At 39.9% G+C, this 14,913-nt stretch overlaps 1 protein-coding gene across 1 annotated transcript in view; it reads left to right on the top strand.

Moving 5' to 3' along the window:
• The window catches only part of ADAMTS18 (ADAM metallopeptidase with thrombospondin type 1 motif 18), a 132,455-nt gene that overhangs the window by 63,491 nt on the left and 54,051 nt on the right, over nt 1-14,913 (top strand). The window contains exons 3-8 of the mRNA XM_006754470.2: nt 3,511-3,793; nt 6,038-6,231; nt 6,491-6,574; nt 8,388-8,547; nt 9,913-10,018; nt 13,473-13,610. Coding sequence (XP_006754533.1) covers nt 3,511-3,793; nt 6,038-6,231; nt 6,491-6,574; nt 8,388-8,547; nt 9,913-10,018; nt 13,473-13,610 — 965 coding nt within the window. The remainder of the gene's footprint in view (nt 1-3,510; nt 3,794-6,037; nt 6,232-6,490; nt 6,575-8,387; nt 8,548-9,912; nt 10,019-13,472; nt 13,611-14,913) is intronic.

Here is a 14,913-nt window from a genome sequence, read left to right as displayed (position 1 = left end):
CGTGGTCATGGTGCGTTCTGCCATATTCTCCAAAAAGACCACTTCACTTTTTCTCCCAGGAGTAACCACCCATTTATCACTTTAAGGCAAATCAGAAGTATTCTTTCCCCCCAGGATGCTGCCTCCTTTCAGGGGAGGGCAGGTGGGTAAAAGATTGGGCCTTCAGAGTAGACAAAAGCTGGATTTAAACATTTTGACCCATGAATATTATGGTTCCAAATAGGGTTGTTTAAGAGGCACAGTCTAGCAATTTCCTTTCCTTTCTCATTCCCATCAAAACAAACTAACAAACGAATCAGAACTAAAACATAGATTCTTTGGGTTAAGCAACTTTCCCAGGTTAAAAAAAAAAAGTTTAAGTTTATTATCTCTCCTCTATCATTATCTTCAGTTACATTTGCAAGAATTTCATTCATATGTCTCTTTTTTTGTCCTAGCCAGTTTGGCTCAGTGGATAGAGCATCAGCCTGCTGACTGCAGGCCCGGATTTGTGACCAAGGACACGTACCTCGGTTGCAGACTCGATTCCCAGCCCTGGTCAGGGTTCATGTGGGAGGCAAATTAGTAATCTGCATCTCTCTCACATCGATGTTTCTCTCTCACTGTCTTCCCCCCTTCCCCCCGCCTTTCACTCTCTGTAAATATCAACAGAAAAATATCCTCAAGTGAGGATTAACAACAACAACAAAAAAGTCATGTCTCTTTTCAGGTCTTAAAACCTTGTCTGGTCCTTTCACTATTTCTCTCAATAAACAGAAAGAACACTTACGCCACGTCCCAGAATTTCAGGTCCAGTTGAAGGGGGACATTATAAAACAAGCACACCGTTAGAAAAAGGCACGACTTCTCTGCTTTGTTTCCTCAAATAATCAAATGTAATAATGATAACAGTAATAAACATGTACTGAGCGTTTTCTCTGTGCCGAGCACTGTTCTTAGCACTTAAAAGTACTAATGCTAAAAATTGTCAGAGGGAAGTGCAATTACTATTCCCATTTTACAAATCAGGGACTTGCGTCCCTCAGAGGTTTATGAACTTCCCCAGGAGATAAGGAGAGGACGGAAGGGGCGCTTGGCCCTTGCCAACTGAAAACACTCGGTGGCTCTTATTAGCTGCCCGACCCCCACTCTCACCAGGCTGGGAAGAACTGGGGGATGCTGACAGCCTCTGATTAAATGTGGATTGACCGGGCTCTTCAGGAAAGGGCTGCTGGCCCGGTGACCATGCCCGTCCTCAGCAAAGCAGCCCATCACCACCCACTCTCAGATCAGTGTCCCCCTCCTCCGCACCCTCTCCGTTATCGTCTCTCATAGAACCCTGCTCTTTTTCTTCGTGCTTCACACACAGGAACAGTTCGTAGCCCATTGGTGATTTTTGTTTAATTCCTGCTCCCCCCATCTCATCAGAAGCCCTGTGAGGGCACCGATCCCTTCAGAGCGCCGCGAGGGTTCAGCAACTCAGAATGCTTCATTCCCACATTCCACAGGCGCACACACAGGTCTCTCCTTTTGGATGTACCGGGTTTAGATACTTAAACTATACCATGCATTTATTTGGTGACACTCCGTGTTTTCAAACTAAACCCCCCAGAGAATGTTTTCTCCTTTAAGAGCCAACACTGTCAAACCCTAGTTTTCTTAAAAAGAATTGTTCTAGCTGTTGTCCTTGTCGCTCCAAACTGAAAAACAGTGGGCTGTGTGGGCCCCGTGTGTTTGTCCCAATATAGGATGACAATTGTGTTATTTTTGTATTGCTTTCTCAAAATGGAAGTTTTCTCTCTGCATTTGAGTTGCCTATCATTCTCCTGAAACGAAGGGGAAAAGAAAAAGCTTTCAAACTGGTTTGTCCAGTTAAGGCACTTAAGGGGCTTAAGCCTTTGATACGAGTTTAACCAAGTTAGGAAGTTACTAAGGCTGGAGGGCTCTCAAGGGTAATTCACTTTTTTTTTTTTCAAAAACAGTTGAATCTGTTCACTCTGTTGGAGACCGTAAATGGTGCCCCTGGCAATGGTGCAGCTTGAAGAGGTGGGGGTCCTATTCAGGGCCCTGTCCAGCGGAGATTGGCTCTCAGGGTAGCTGCGAGTTTAAAGAAGGGACTGATTCAAACTCTGGCTTCCCACCTGTGACTTGGGCAGAGTTCATGGTTTCCCCTGAACATGACATTCCCCTGCTCTGGTTTCTCCATCTGTGAAGGGAGGGGGTGCTGGCACCCCTTTAGGATCCCCTGCACGCTGAGTTTCTTTAACTCGCTTATCCAACAAATATTAGCAGCCAATCAATATTTATTACCTATAAATGTGTGGCGCACACCGGGGTGCCAGCGCGGCGCCTGCCCCTTGTAAGTGCGTACGTTGAAACTGTACCTCAGAGGTGGTGGGGAAAAGGTGCCTTTTGTTTGTTTCCTTCACTGAAGATAGACTAAAGCACGTAGTCCGTGGCCTGAGGTCACTTGGACGTGGGGGAGAGTAGTTTTAAACAGGGTCCTGAGTATTTAAGCTGAGACATGAGCGATGAGCCAAGCCAGTTGGAGGGAGAAGATCGCAGTGAAAGAAGTGTGTGCAAACTCCCTTACGCGTGTGTAAGGGAGGAAAAGTCATTTTCTCTTTATCCCTTATTCACCTAAGAAATAAAAAGCCAAAGTGAGGGGCCACATGTGTTTATTTAATTTCACAGAACTGCAGTCTCAGGGCACAGATTCAGGCAGAAACCCAAGCCGTGCCCTGATTACAGGGTGAGGACAAGGGGTTTTGTGAGACATGCAAGGGAAATGTTTGCATGAATGAAGGAACGATTTATACCGGTGCTAACAAGTGGAGTCACTCTTTAGCTATATGTGCTGATTGCTGATTCTATCTACAGAGAGTCCACAATCACAGTGCTTGTGGTCAGGATGTCTGCTTTCCTGTTAGTTTTGCAAACAATTACGTCGCCTAAGACAGTGTGGCTTCGGCTCAGTCCAGAGGTTATGTTGTCCACTTCAAACTTTCCGAAGGTTCAAGGAGCAAGACATGCAAGCAGTTCCTCTGGGCTGACTTCTGGCTCTATTATGCCAACTTTTCACACCTTCTAGGTTCTTGGCTGAGATACGCCTGTAATAAAACAGACTTAAGGTAGTGGCTTGGGCCAGTTCCAGGAGTTACTCAGTTTTCCTGAGTATCTCCCATGTAGAGAGGAAGGTATACATGTCATTAAACATGTTTGTTTTTCTCCTGTTAATTTGTTTTTTTATTACAGGGGGGTTCGCAGCCAAGAACCTGGAAGGAAAGAGGGAAAATTATTCTTCCTTTCCCATAGTGCCAGTATCAGCTTTCCCACTTACTGTCTCAGCCTCGGTTTCCTCATCTGTAAAATGGGAGTGATAAGAGTTGCAAGTAAAATGAGAAGATGCGTGCATGCATCTAGCACAGTGCCTGCACCACAGGAAGTGGCCAATAAGCAGTTGCTGAAAATCAACACATAAGACAGGCATGCCTGGAATCATTGATGTTTTCTTTGTATTTGGCTTTTCAGTCAGGTCTAATAAGGACACGAAAAAATGAATTCCTCATCTCGCCATTACCTCAGCTACTGGCCCAGGAACACAACTACAGCTCACCTGCAGGCCACCATCCTCATGTACTGTACAAAAGGACCGCCGAGGACACGGTCCAGCGTTACCATGGCTACCCAGGCTCCAGCCAGATTTATCCTGGTCAGACCCTCAGTCACACTCCACACACGTACCAGAGTCAAGAAAGAGAGCACCACCATCGAAGGTCGCAAAAGCAGCATTTTTGTGGACGGCGCAAGAAATGTATGTAAGGAAACTTTTTCTTGTTCTGTTCTTATGTGGGCGTTCGATAGGCTTTGTTGAGTGCCATTGGGTGTGCTGACTTTGCAGATTAAGATGGGGTTACACTGAGTGCCCCCACAATTTAGTCTTGGGGATGGAGCAGACATCACCCTGTCAGGCAAACACTAGGTGATCAGTTCTCAATTTTTCTCAGATAAACTAGGAAAGATTTTTATATGCTTTTTTTTTGTCATTCTTTTAGCATCTCCTACATTTTAGTCACAGGCTCCGCTGTTATCTCTGTGCTCATGAGAAAAGCACCCAGTCTTCCAATAACTAAAGAAACCAGAGGTGAATCCTCAGGGGTGGTTGGTGTTCCTTTTGAAGATTTGAAGGAGGAACTTCCCAGGAAATAAGAACATTGGCACCTGAGTGGAATTAGCTGGACCTGTGGGCATGTTTGTTGACCCAGGCACACAGCCTTCTGCATGTTCTAGACCAGCAGTGCCAGGAGAAATATAAGGCCAGCCCCAAATGTAATTTTAAATGCCCTAAGAGGCACATTTTTTTAAATTTAAAAATGGTTAAATTAATGTTGATAATATAGATTTAAAAATATATTTCATTTAACCCAATATACACAAAATATCATGTTTGGTAATATGTCATCCATGTGACAAACTACATTTTTAAATGTTAAGTTTTGGAAATCTAGTACTTAGTTTGCACTGAGAGCACAGTTTCAAGTGAGATGATAAACTCTCATCAGAAACAGTCTATATTTAGGTTTCATAACATTTAAGGTTAAAAAAGTAGATTTACATATTCAAGTTGTTCCACACATGCTTGAGCTTTTTAATAACTGAATCAAGTATTGTTTTTTAAATACAACTTTACATTAAATTAAACTTAACATTGACTTCCTCCATTGTCACCACATTTCAAAGGCAAGTAGCTGGACAGGCAGCCAGGTGATGGTCCCACCCCTGGAGAAGGGGAGCTCCGATGGCTGAGGTCTTGATTGGGAGCTATAATGAAGGGCCGTGTTTTTACCATTTTAATTGGTTTCTGCATTTGGAGTGGTACGGACACACTCTCTTTTAGAGACATCTCTTTGGCATGGGTCTACAGTAACGGTCGTATTGATCGTTGTAATGATATTCACAGTGGCAGTGAGAGATGAGAACTAAACTCAAGGTCCCCCATCAACATGGCCAACCTGAGTTTTTAAATCTGCCTCTAACTGGTTTGTTCCTTTAATTTCACGCTGTGGAGAGAGGACGTCACTATTGTAACTATACCATTTGTTAAAGCACTAAAATAATTCCATATTCGTTTACATAGTGACTGTCCCGGCCACCCTGGGACTACAGGGGCCATGCCTGGCCCAACAGGCCCATTCAGGGCTCTGCGCAAAGGCCATGGCCAGCATCCATTCTGTTGAGGTGGTGTCCATGCTTTCCCTGTTACAAAATATTTATACTTTCAAATATCAACCTGACTCTGCTGTTCCCCTATAACTAAGTCAATATCAGGCAAGAGACCCGATTTGACCACTTATTTTGTGCGACATTAAAGTTCATGTTGATGAAACAGACTATAAGACATGGGCAGTATTCTACAGGATATACACTTCTAATTTTATTTAGAAAATAATATATAAAGTGTTATGAATTCAGATGCAAAGAACGATACCTATTTCTGCAGTTTTTAAACACTAAAATAAAATGAGCACTTTCTGTTTTTAAAGACTATGCTCACAAAATTGATTTTTCTTGACCCCCTAGAATTGTATCTTTTTCTTTTACTCGTTAGAGCATTTTCATTTATTGAATCCCTCCATCCACCCACCTATCCATCCATCCATCCAAACTTCTATTGAATGAATCTTTTTTTTTTTACTTACTAAATGAAGACTTTATTTTATTTTTTTTTAATTTAAGTTTTTATTGTTGGAGTATTACATATGTCTCCTCCCCCACACCCCTCACCATTGACCATTTCTAGCCCCCACCCCCTGCCCTCCGGGTCTTCGCCACTCTATTGTCTGTGTCCATGGGTTATCATATATGCATACAAGTGAATGAATCGCTCTTGACCACAAACTTGGTGCAGAGCCTCAGGACAGGCACTGATGGCATCATAGATGGGTGAGGTGTTGGTTACAGAGTCCTTCTCCTCCCCTGGTATAGATGTCTGCCTATCTCTGTACTACCAAATGCTCTGTACTGATATCCCTTCCAAATGCTCTTCTGTTCATTGTAGATGCCCCCAAGCCTCCCACAGGGGACACCTATCTCAGGTTTGATGAATACGGGAGCACAGGGAGACCCAGAAGATCAGCTGGGAAGTCACAGAAGGGCCTAAACGTGGAAACCCTGGTGGTAGCAGACAAGAAAATGGTGGAAAAGCACGGCAAGGCGAACGTCACCACGTACATCCTCACAGTCATGAACATGGTAAGGGGGGCTGTCGGACTCCAGCCCTCCTGGCTCTCGACGACAGCTAGAAAGCAGAGAATCCCCGCTATGGGTTGACTGGGGGATGCAGCCGTGTGTTTTTCTTGAGAGAGAAAAAAAAAGTGTTGAAATTGGCTTCATTGTACATATATTTGATAAAACTAAAGCCTTTATACATATAAATATTACTAATTGGTTTCCCACCGCCTCAGTTCTGGAAACTTTCAGATTTTGTTTTTGACTTTGCCTGTTCCAACAGGTTTCCAGCCTATTTAAAGACGGGACCATTGGAAGTGATATAAACATTGTTGTGGTGAGCCTCATTCTTCTGGAACAAGAACCTGTAAGTGGCAAACTTCATTTATTTCTTCACTCAGGATACACTTATTAAGTACCTGCTATGTGCCAATCTTGTACTTACTGGTCATTAGAAATTTGAATTTGAAACTATGCTGGTCCTACTCTCAAGGAAAGTATAGTCTAATAGGGTTGTACAGTCAAATAACTAAAACATCACAAAATAATTATCTGCATATATATGTGTAATATATATGCATATATATAATGACACAAAATATGATTAAATATGCACATATAATATGAATACAAATGTAAAATATAAATTTTACATTATATACAAAAATATAAATATTATGCAGGCTTCATAAGGAAGGTGCATTTGGTAATAGATTTAAGGGTAAATTGGATTTTGCAAGTTGGATAGGCTGGGTAATAGCAGGTATATGCAAAAGGATATTTTGAAAATAAGTCATCAGGAAATTTTTGTAGTAAACCTACTGTCTCCACAGCACCATCTTGGGTACTATAGAGAATAAACAAGGAATATGTAACTGCCCTGATTGATTACAGTGAGGTACAAGGGAAAGGCATGGGGTAAATTATACAATCAGAACACATAATCAAGTGTTAAATCGCACGACACTCATTGCTTTGTAGTATTTTGATGTTAAAGCTGCATTTTTCTCAGTTGGGGATTACCAATTAAGCAGACTATTTTTAAAGTCTCCTATGGCTTTTTATCTTTATCTATAGCCCCAATAATGAACATGGAAGACAGGGAGTCAGAGACAAAAGGAAAATAAATCTAATTGCCCAGGTGTGCACAGCTACAGAGGTTAACAACTTGTCAAATGATTCTTGGAATTTTAGGAAGGAAGAAATGGTGTGTGCTGTTTGAGAGACACTTTTGTCTTTAACCTTCCACTTACACCTACCTCAAGGACATTGAAGCCCCAGCATCCTAATTCACTCAGAACTGAATATCTCTAAGAACCCTCAAATTGACTCAAGTCAGTAATTTAAACAAACATTTCGATTTAAAATTATTATTTTTAAAAAATATATTTTTATTGACTTTTAGAGAGAGAAGAAGAGAGATGAAGAGAGAAAAACATCCATCGGCTGCCTCCTGCACACTCCCTACTGGGGATCGAGGCTGAAACGGGCATATGCCCTGACCAGGAACCTAACCAGTGACCTCTTGGTTCATGGGTCAATGCTCAACCACTGAGCCACGCCAGCCAGGCCAAAAAAAAAGTATTTTAAGGGTAGATTCTATCTTACCCTTTAGAACCTTGTAATTATTTGTTTCTGCATTCTTTCAATAACCACTCATTTGACTGGTTGGTTGGTTGGTTGGTTGGTTGATTGATGGTAACCTCTTATATGCCAAGCCCTTTCTTGGAAATGTTGATATAGGAGTAACTGAGCTACACTCAACTACATTTCTCATGCTCTATTGAGGAGGCATTGAACTTTATCACCATTAATTTACAATTATATTCTAAAAGTTTTAAGACGTTTGTAAAGGTGGAACCAGCAAGAGATGAACAAGGATGTTGCTAACCAATGTCAGGTTCCTTGTTGTAGAAATATAATTGACCATAAACTACACTACTGAAACTCTGTAGTTACTTTAAATATTGTAAGCATTTACCTGAAGTAGATTTTAGGCGTTTTTCTTCTTTCTTTCTTTTTTATAGCCCATTGTCACCAACCTTAGCTCAAGTTTTTTCCTCTACTGACCTTTCTCCCTAGAAACATTCTGTTTCTGTGTTTGCCTGTAGAAATGGAATGATTCAACGTTCTCATCTCTGTGACAAATTCACACTCTGATTTGTGTGGGTTTCCCATAGGGAGGATTATTGATCAACCATCATGCAGACCAGTCTTTGAATAGTTTTTGTCAGTGGCAGTCTGCCCTCATTGGAAAGAATGGCAAGAGGCATGACCATGCCATCTTACTCACGGGATTTGACATTTGTTCCTGGAAGAATGAACCATGTGACACTTTAGGTATGGTATGAACAGATGCTTTCCACACACCCCTGGTAGCTGAAAACACAGTATGGAATCTTTCTATTGGGTGGGTGGCCCTTATGATCATTAATAAGGAGACCTCATACTTAAATGGTGGCGTGTCCTCACCGTACCCTCTTGTGAGTATTGTTCTATTTAACTGAGCTCAGTCCAGAAGGGGGAGCCCACTTACTTTATTCCTTTCTGTGTTTTTCTTTTTAACTCTATGGAGGCTCATTGAGGCATGAGATGAATTATTTAACTAGAGAAGCCGTGGTTTATTCCATAAGCATCATGACTGCAGAGCTGGGTGGCTGAAGAGAATGTGATTGGTCTCCATGGTACTGAACTGTGCTCCTTGGTGGCAGTGTGTCCTTTAGGAAGTTAGTTGAGCTTTGAAGGACTCAGACCTCCTATATTTGTACAAGACAGTGAGCAAGCACTAAAGCGTCTACATCTGTACTGTGTTTTCTATTGCATATAGTAGGGATTCAACAATTTGTTTAATGAATTGATGGTCATCTAGATCAATATTGATGGTGATGGTGATGGTGGCGATGGTGCCATCCATGATGCATGCCTGTGCATTAGGTCCCTGGTGATCTCACACCCTGACTGTAAGGTGGGCACGGTCCATTCACAAGTGTGCGTTTAACACTAACTGGGTACGTAGCCCTGCTCTACTGGTTATGAGGACTCAAAACTTGGGAGAAACCAAAATCGTGTAGTTTAAGATACAATCAAGGACTGGCTGGAATGATTTTATAACTGTTCTCAGAAGGAACTAGTTTTTGGAAACAGGAATATTTATCACATTATAGTGAACAGGAGAAAAATGAATTTACTCTATTCACATTGTTTAGGCATTTTCATGTTATATGCTTTAGAAATAGACCAGAATGTGTGTTCTCTTAGAAAACAAACCTTGAGCTTTGATGCTAATACTACTCTTAAGTGAGCATTTTGCATTGGTTTAGATATCATTTCTTCAGCTCCTCTGACCCAAATAATAAACTTAGATAAGGCATATAAATGTTCTGTGACTTACTGTCCTATATATAAAATGAGAATTACAATATTCAACTTCAAAGTGTTGTTAGGAGGATCAATTGATGATAATATCTTTAGAAGAAAGAAAATATTAAACACTACATTCGTGTGTTTGGACAGGAGAGAGAACCATATTAATGTTTTCCTGCAAAAAAAAAAACCCCACCAAAACAAACAACCCCCACACCCCCCACAAATTAATGAATTCATTAAACTAAAACTATGCAGAACATTTGGAGCACATAAGAAATGATGAGGTATCTGTATGGTGTGTTCCCTGTGGACTAACATTTGAAATGGATCTTTCCATAGGGTTTGCCCCCATCAGTGGGATGTGCAGTAAGTACCGAAGTTGTACCATCAATGAGGACACGGGGCTGGGCCTGGCCTTCACCATCGCTCATGAGTCAGGGCACAAGTAAGTGACTTTGTATGGAAACAGGTTCACTGACATCCCCCTAATGATTATTATTGATAGAAGTCGCGTACTTGGGACAAGTCTGTGTAAAGCTTAGAATACTGTCTGACTGGATAAGGGGCTCCATAAAGGCCATTGTGGATGCTGCGCTTTTTAAACAACAGCATTTAGTAACCACATTACATTCCGCAAAAATCAACTTCAGGTTGTCTAATAAACCCTCTGGCAACTTAGGCACTTGTTTATATTCTTACATGTTTTACTGAAGATACTTTGAGTTTATTAGAATAAGGAAATAATGATAGAGACATGTAAATTCTCCAAAGTAATGGCATGTTAATTGTTTAAAAACGTTTGATGCATTTTCTAGATATTCTTTTAGTTGGCATCATTGCAGGCACTTTTGTGAGAATATAGTTAGGAATGAGGAATCAGAAACCTAAGAGAAATGAGATGGAGGTATTTTACAAGGTATATGATCTGGTGTGGATACAGTTCTACAGAGAATTTTTTAAACATTATTTGAGCAACAGCATCTACAATGGGATAAGCACACTGCTTTGCAAAATGACTATTTCAAGGGAAAACTCTTTGGATGTATGAGTTTAGGCTTGTGTATGTGTGCCTTATATTTGACGTTTATATTGAATGCTCATTTTCAGAACATCCAATTAATTTCTGACTTAAAAATAAAAGCAAATGTCATCTGTTCCACAACTATAATTTATATTTGATATTTTGGTGTTAGTCTCTCATGAGCTATATTTATTATCTCTAGGAAATTTGAATCTTGACCATACCGTTATCTAATAGTTTCGTAGAATTTTATGTATATACACAACTGCTTTCATAGCAAGATATGAATGAACCAATTTTACCATGAATGGCGGTGGTGCAAAAATGCCCATTAGGCATAAGACTCCTTTGTACAGAGCAGGAAATAAAATATCTGTGAATGTCAAATGTATATCTAAATTTGTTTCACCAACACGAAGTCCAAATTAACAGGTCTCTCACTTTTCAAAATACTGGCCATTAAAAACTTGACTCATTCTTGGTTATGAGTTAAAGTAACCAAAATTGAAATCCAACAATTTAGTAAGGAAAAACAAAGACATTCTCCAGATGGGGTGAGGAGAGAATGGTCAGAATTAGAAGAAAGAACAGATATAAAATAAAATATACATACTCATATTCTAAAAAACATAGCCTTATAGGGGTAAATTTTGAAACAGACATTTCATGAGATTTTGATATGTCTTTTGACATGTGCTAAGGAAAATGTATATTATTCTCTAAAATGCTGTTAAATCAAAATAAATTAGAAAAGTTAATATTTTAAAGTTCAAAATTCAATTCAAACTTGATTTTATTATGTTCATAAAACTCCAGTGAAATGCTAATTTAATTACCATTTCCACTTTAAATAAAGACTTTCATCTCTCCTCACCCATTCCCATCTGTCTTATTTTTACCCTTTCCTCTGGTTTTGATATATGAATTTCCTTCTGGTTTTGACTTTCACAAATACATTTAGAAAGGGGTGTCTCCGAGACTAACTCCCTTAGTCTCCTGGTGCAGTATGAAGAAGAGTTGAATTGGGCAAAACTGAGTAAGAGAAAATGCTTTCTCTGAGTGTTTGTTGAAGAAATAATACCTATTTGTAACAAAACAAAACAAAGACAAACTATTTGTGAATCTTCCACCTATAAATAGCGGGGGCATTCCCTGATCCTGTCACGGTGCACAGCCATCTGGGGTTACCTGCCTGGTCAATTGAGAGGAATGTTAGAAAAACGGCTAGTTTTAGACATGAGTTACAGTGGAATCCCGCTTATGGTTGTAACATAATTATCGATTTACATTACATTGTAATATGTTATCTGGTAGAGGCTACCTTCAAAGGATAACTACATAAATAAGATTATATTGGAAAAACGTGTTTATTTCCACAGGAATCCTATCTGCTTCATAAAAATACTTTTTTTTCAGAGGAAAATTATGCTCCTTTAGATATTTTTGTTTTGCTTTATTTTTTAATATATTTTTATCAATTTCGAAGAGGAAGGAAGAGGGAGAGAGAGAGAGAACCATCAATGATGAGAGAGAACCATCTATTGGCTGCCCCCTGCTCGCCCCTTACTGGGGATCGAGCCCACAACCCAGGCATGTGCCCTTGACCAGAGTCAAACCTGGGTCCCTTCAGTTCGCAGGCCGGCGCTCTACCCACTGAGCCAAACCAGCGAGGGCCAAATTATGCTCCTTTAAATAATTAGGTTAAGAACAATCTAAGTTAATGATAAAGATAAAATTGATATCTGTCTATTATCTGCCTCTCTAGAAGAACCACAAAAAGCTTCCTGGTGAACTGAGTATTTTAGAGATGATTAAAGACAGTTATTCTCCTATCCTCTACCACTTTAATATGGCCTGAAGTAAGCGCTTTGTGGTGTGTGTATTACACATGGGTTTGTACCTCACTGTCACATTTATTCTCCCAGTCAGGAGATTTAGGAGCCATGTAGGTGTAATGTGCATGATTTATAGGGAGTAAACCACCTAAAATTATTTTTACTCTGTAATTGCTAGAATCTTCTGTGTAAAATGGGACAAATCAAAGTTTTCTCATAAAATGCACTCAAAAGAAGTCTTTTATATGCCTTCAATAGATGGGTTCAACCACTAATTTGTAAAGAGGTTTATGATTTAATTATGACCAGAGTTTGCGATTTCAGCTAATAAATGGGTCACCATTACAAGTTTGTGTCACACTAGCTGTATGCATGAACAGCCACAGCTTTCCATCAGCTTCTCTCTGTACCTGCCTCCTACTCACGCTAAACTTCCTTACCACAGTTCCACAGTTGGTGGCAAGAAATTTTGCTATTTGAATAAAAAAATAATTTGAAGCCCTCTTCACTTCAGTTTAGCTTAAAAAATCTTGACCAAAAAATTTTCCCCCTTAAAATACGTAGCAGGCATACCATTCTTTCATTTTTTTTGCAGCCAAGACACACTATATCAAAGCTGTCAGCATTCTTTAAAATTTTCTCCAAGAATTTCACAACACTTTAAGTAGTAATTCATTTTTATATTTTTCCATTTTCTTATAATCTTTCCTTTTTAAATATATTTTTATTGATTTCAGAGGGGAAGGAAGAGGGAGAGAGAGAGAAACGTCAGTGATGAGAGAGAATCATTGATCGGCTACCTCCTGCACTCCCCACACTGGGGATCGAGCCCACAACACGGGCATGTGCCTTGACCAGGAATTGAACCATGACCTCCTAGTTTATAGGTTGGTGCTCAACACTGAGCAACACGGGCCGGGCTTTTCTTACAACCTTGATCACTCTCTCTCCCTTGGGCTCCTTGATTCTCAGGGCACCGTTTTTCTCCGCTGATTATAATCAGCGAAGTGGTTGTTCACAGAAGGCTTTGTTGTTTGCTTCAGCTTCGGCATGGTTCACGATGGAGAAGGCAACCCCTGCAGGAAGGCTGAAGGCAATATCATGTCTCCCACACTGACCGGAAACAATGGGGTATTTTCATGGTCTTCATGCAGCCGGCAATATCTCAAGAAATTCCTTAGGTAAGACAGGCCAAAGCAGGGCTGCTCCCAGGTTTGGAGCGGTGCCCACGAACAGTGTTCAAGAAGTGTGACAACAAATGTGCAGTGGGAATATCTCCTGACCGCCTCCCCCACTTCTCCCCGCCCCCCCATGAACAGAAAGGCTGACACATTCTGATGATGATGATGGTGATGATGATGACGATGATGATGATATTGTCATTGTTGAAAAAACAGATTAAAGGCCTAATACTGTGCTATATGCTCTCCACATGATGCCTCATTCAATCCTCACAGCAATCCTGTTATTTCCTCATTCTAGAGCTGAGGAAATGGAGGATAATTGTGTTGCCTAAGGTTCTGCATCTGCTAAGTTGCAGACATAAGACCCACACTTAATATCTGATAGGACTCCAAGATCTGTGCTTATAGCTGTTTCTTCTTATGACCTCCAGAGATGGCTAGATGTATGGGCTTTTCACTGTGACTAATTATTTTAATCTGATTAATCTATTTGCTTGTAAGAATATTTAAAAAAAAACACTAAAATGGTGTATGATTTTAATGAATGAAGATTGCCTTGATTGGCTATTTTGTTTGGAATAGTTGAGAGCTAGTTCTATGTCCAAAAGATATCCAAAGGGGATGATAGCTATATAAAATTTATTTTACTAAGAACTCTTACATTGCATTAATAAACTGTGAATTACAAAGGTAGCACTACTTGATTCATATTAAATGATGAACCCAAAGTCGAAACTCTCTGAAGTTTCCTATAATTTTATTTAGCAATAATATGTATTTGACTATTTGACCATTGTAACAGCACTATATAGTTGTAATATATATGTATGTATGTATGTATATATATATGTACATACATATAATTTTATATGCATGTAGCTATATCTTATTAATCTAGGTTGACTCATAAGAACTCTCAGGTTCTAATCCCATCTCCCTTTGACCAGATATTAGGGAAACTAAACATTTCTTTGGAAACTGATATTGATGCAGTAGTCTCCCCTTCTCTGTGGTTTTAGCTACATATGTTCAATCATAGCCCAAAAATAATAAATGGAAAATTCCAGAAATAAACAATTTAGAAGTTTTAAATTGGACCTCATTCTGAATAATGTGATGGAATCCACTCCCTCCTGATCAGGATGTGAATCATCCCTTTGTCCAGCCTTTCAAACCATATACACTACCTACCCCTTCATCATTCAGTAGCTGTCTTAGTCATCATCAGCTACCAGAGAATGTGAGAGTTCACATTCACATAACATTTGTTACAAAACATTGTTATAGTTGTTCTATTTTT

The sequence above is a fragment of the Myotis davidii genome, unplaced genomic scaffold (genome assembly GCF_000327345.1).
Source record: "Myotis davidii unplaced genomic scaffold, ASM32734v1 scaffold391, whole genome shotgun sequence".
NCBI lineage: Eukaryota > Metazoa > Chordata > Mammalia > Chiroptera > Vespertilionidae > Myotis > Myotis davidii.
Note: the sequence above shows the minus strand (reverse complement) of the source record. Positions and strands in the feature narration are given on the sequence as shown.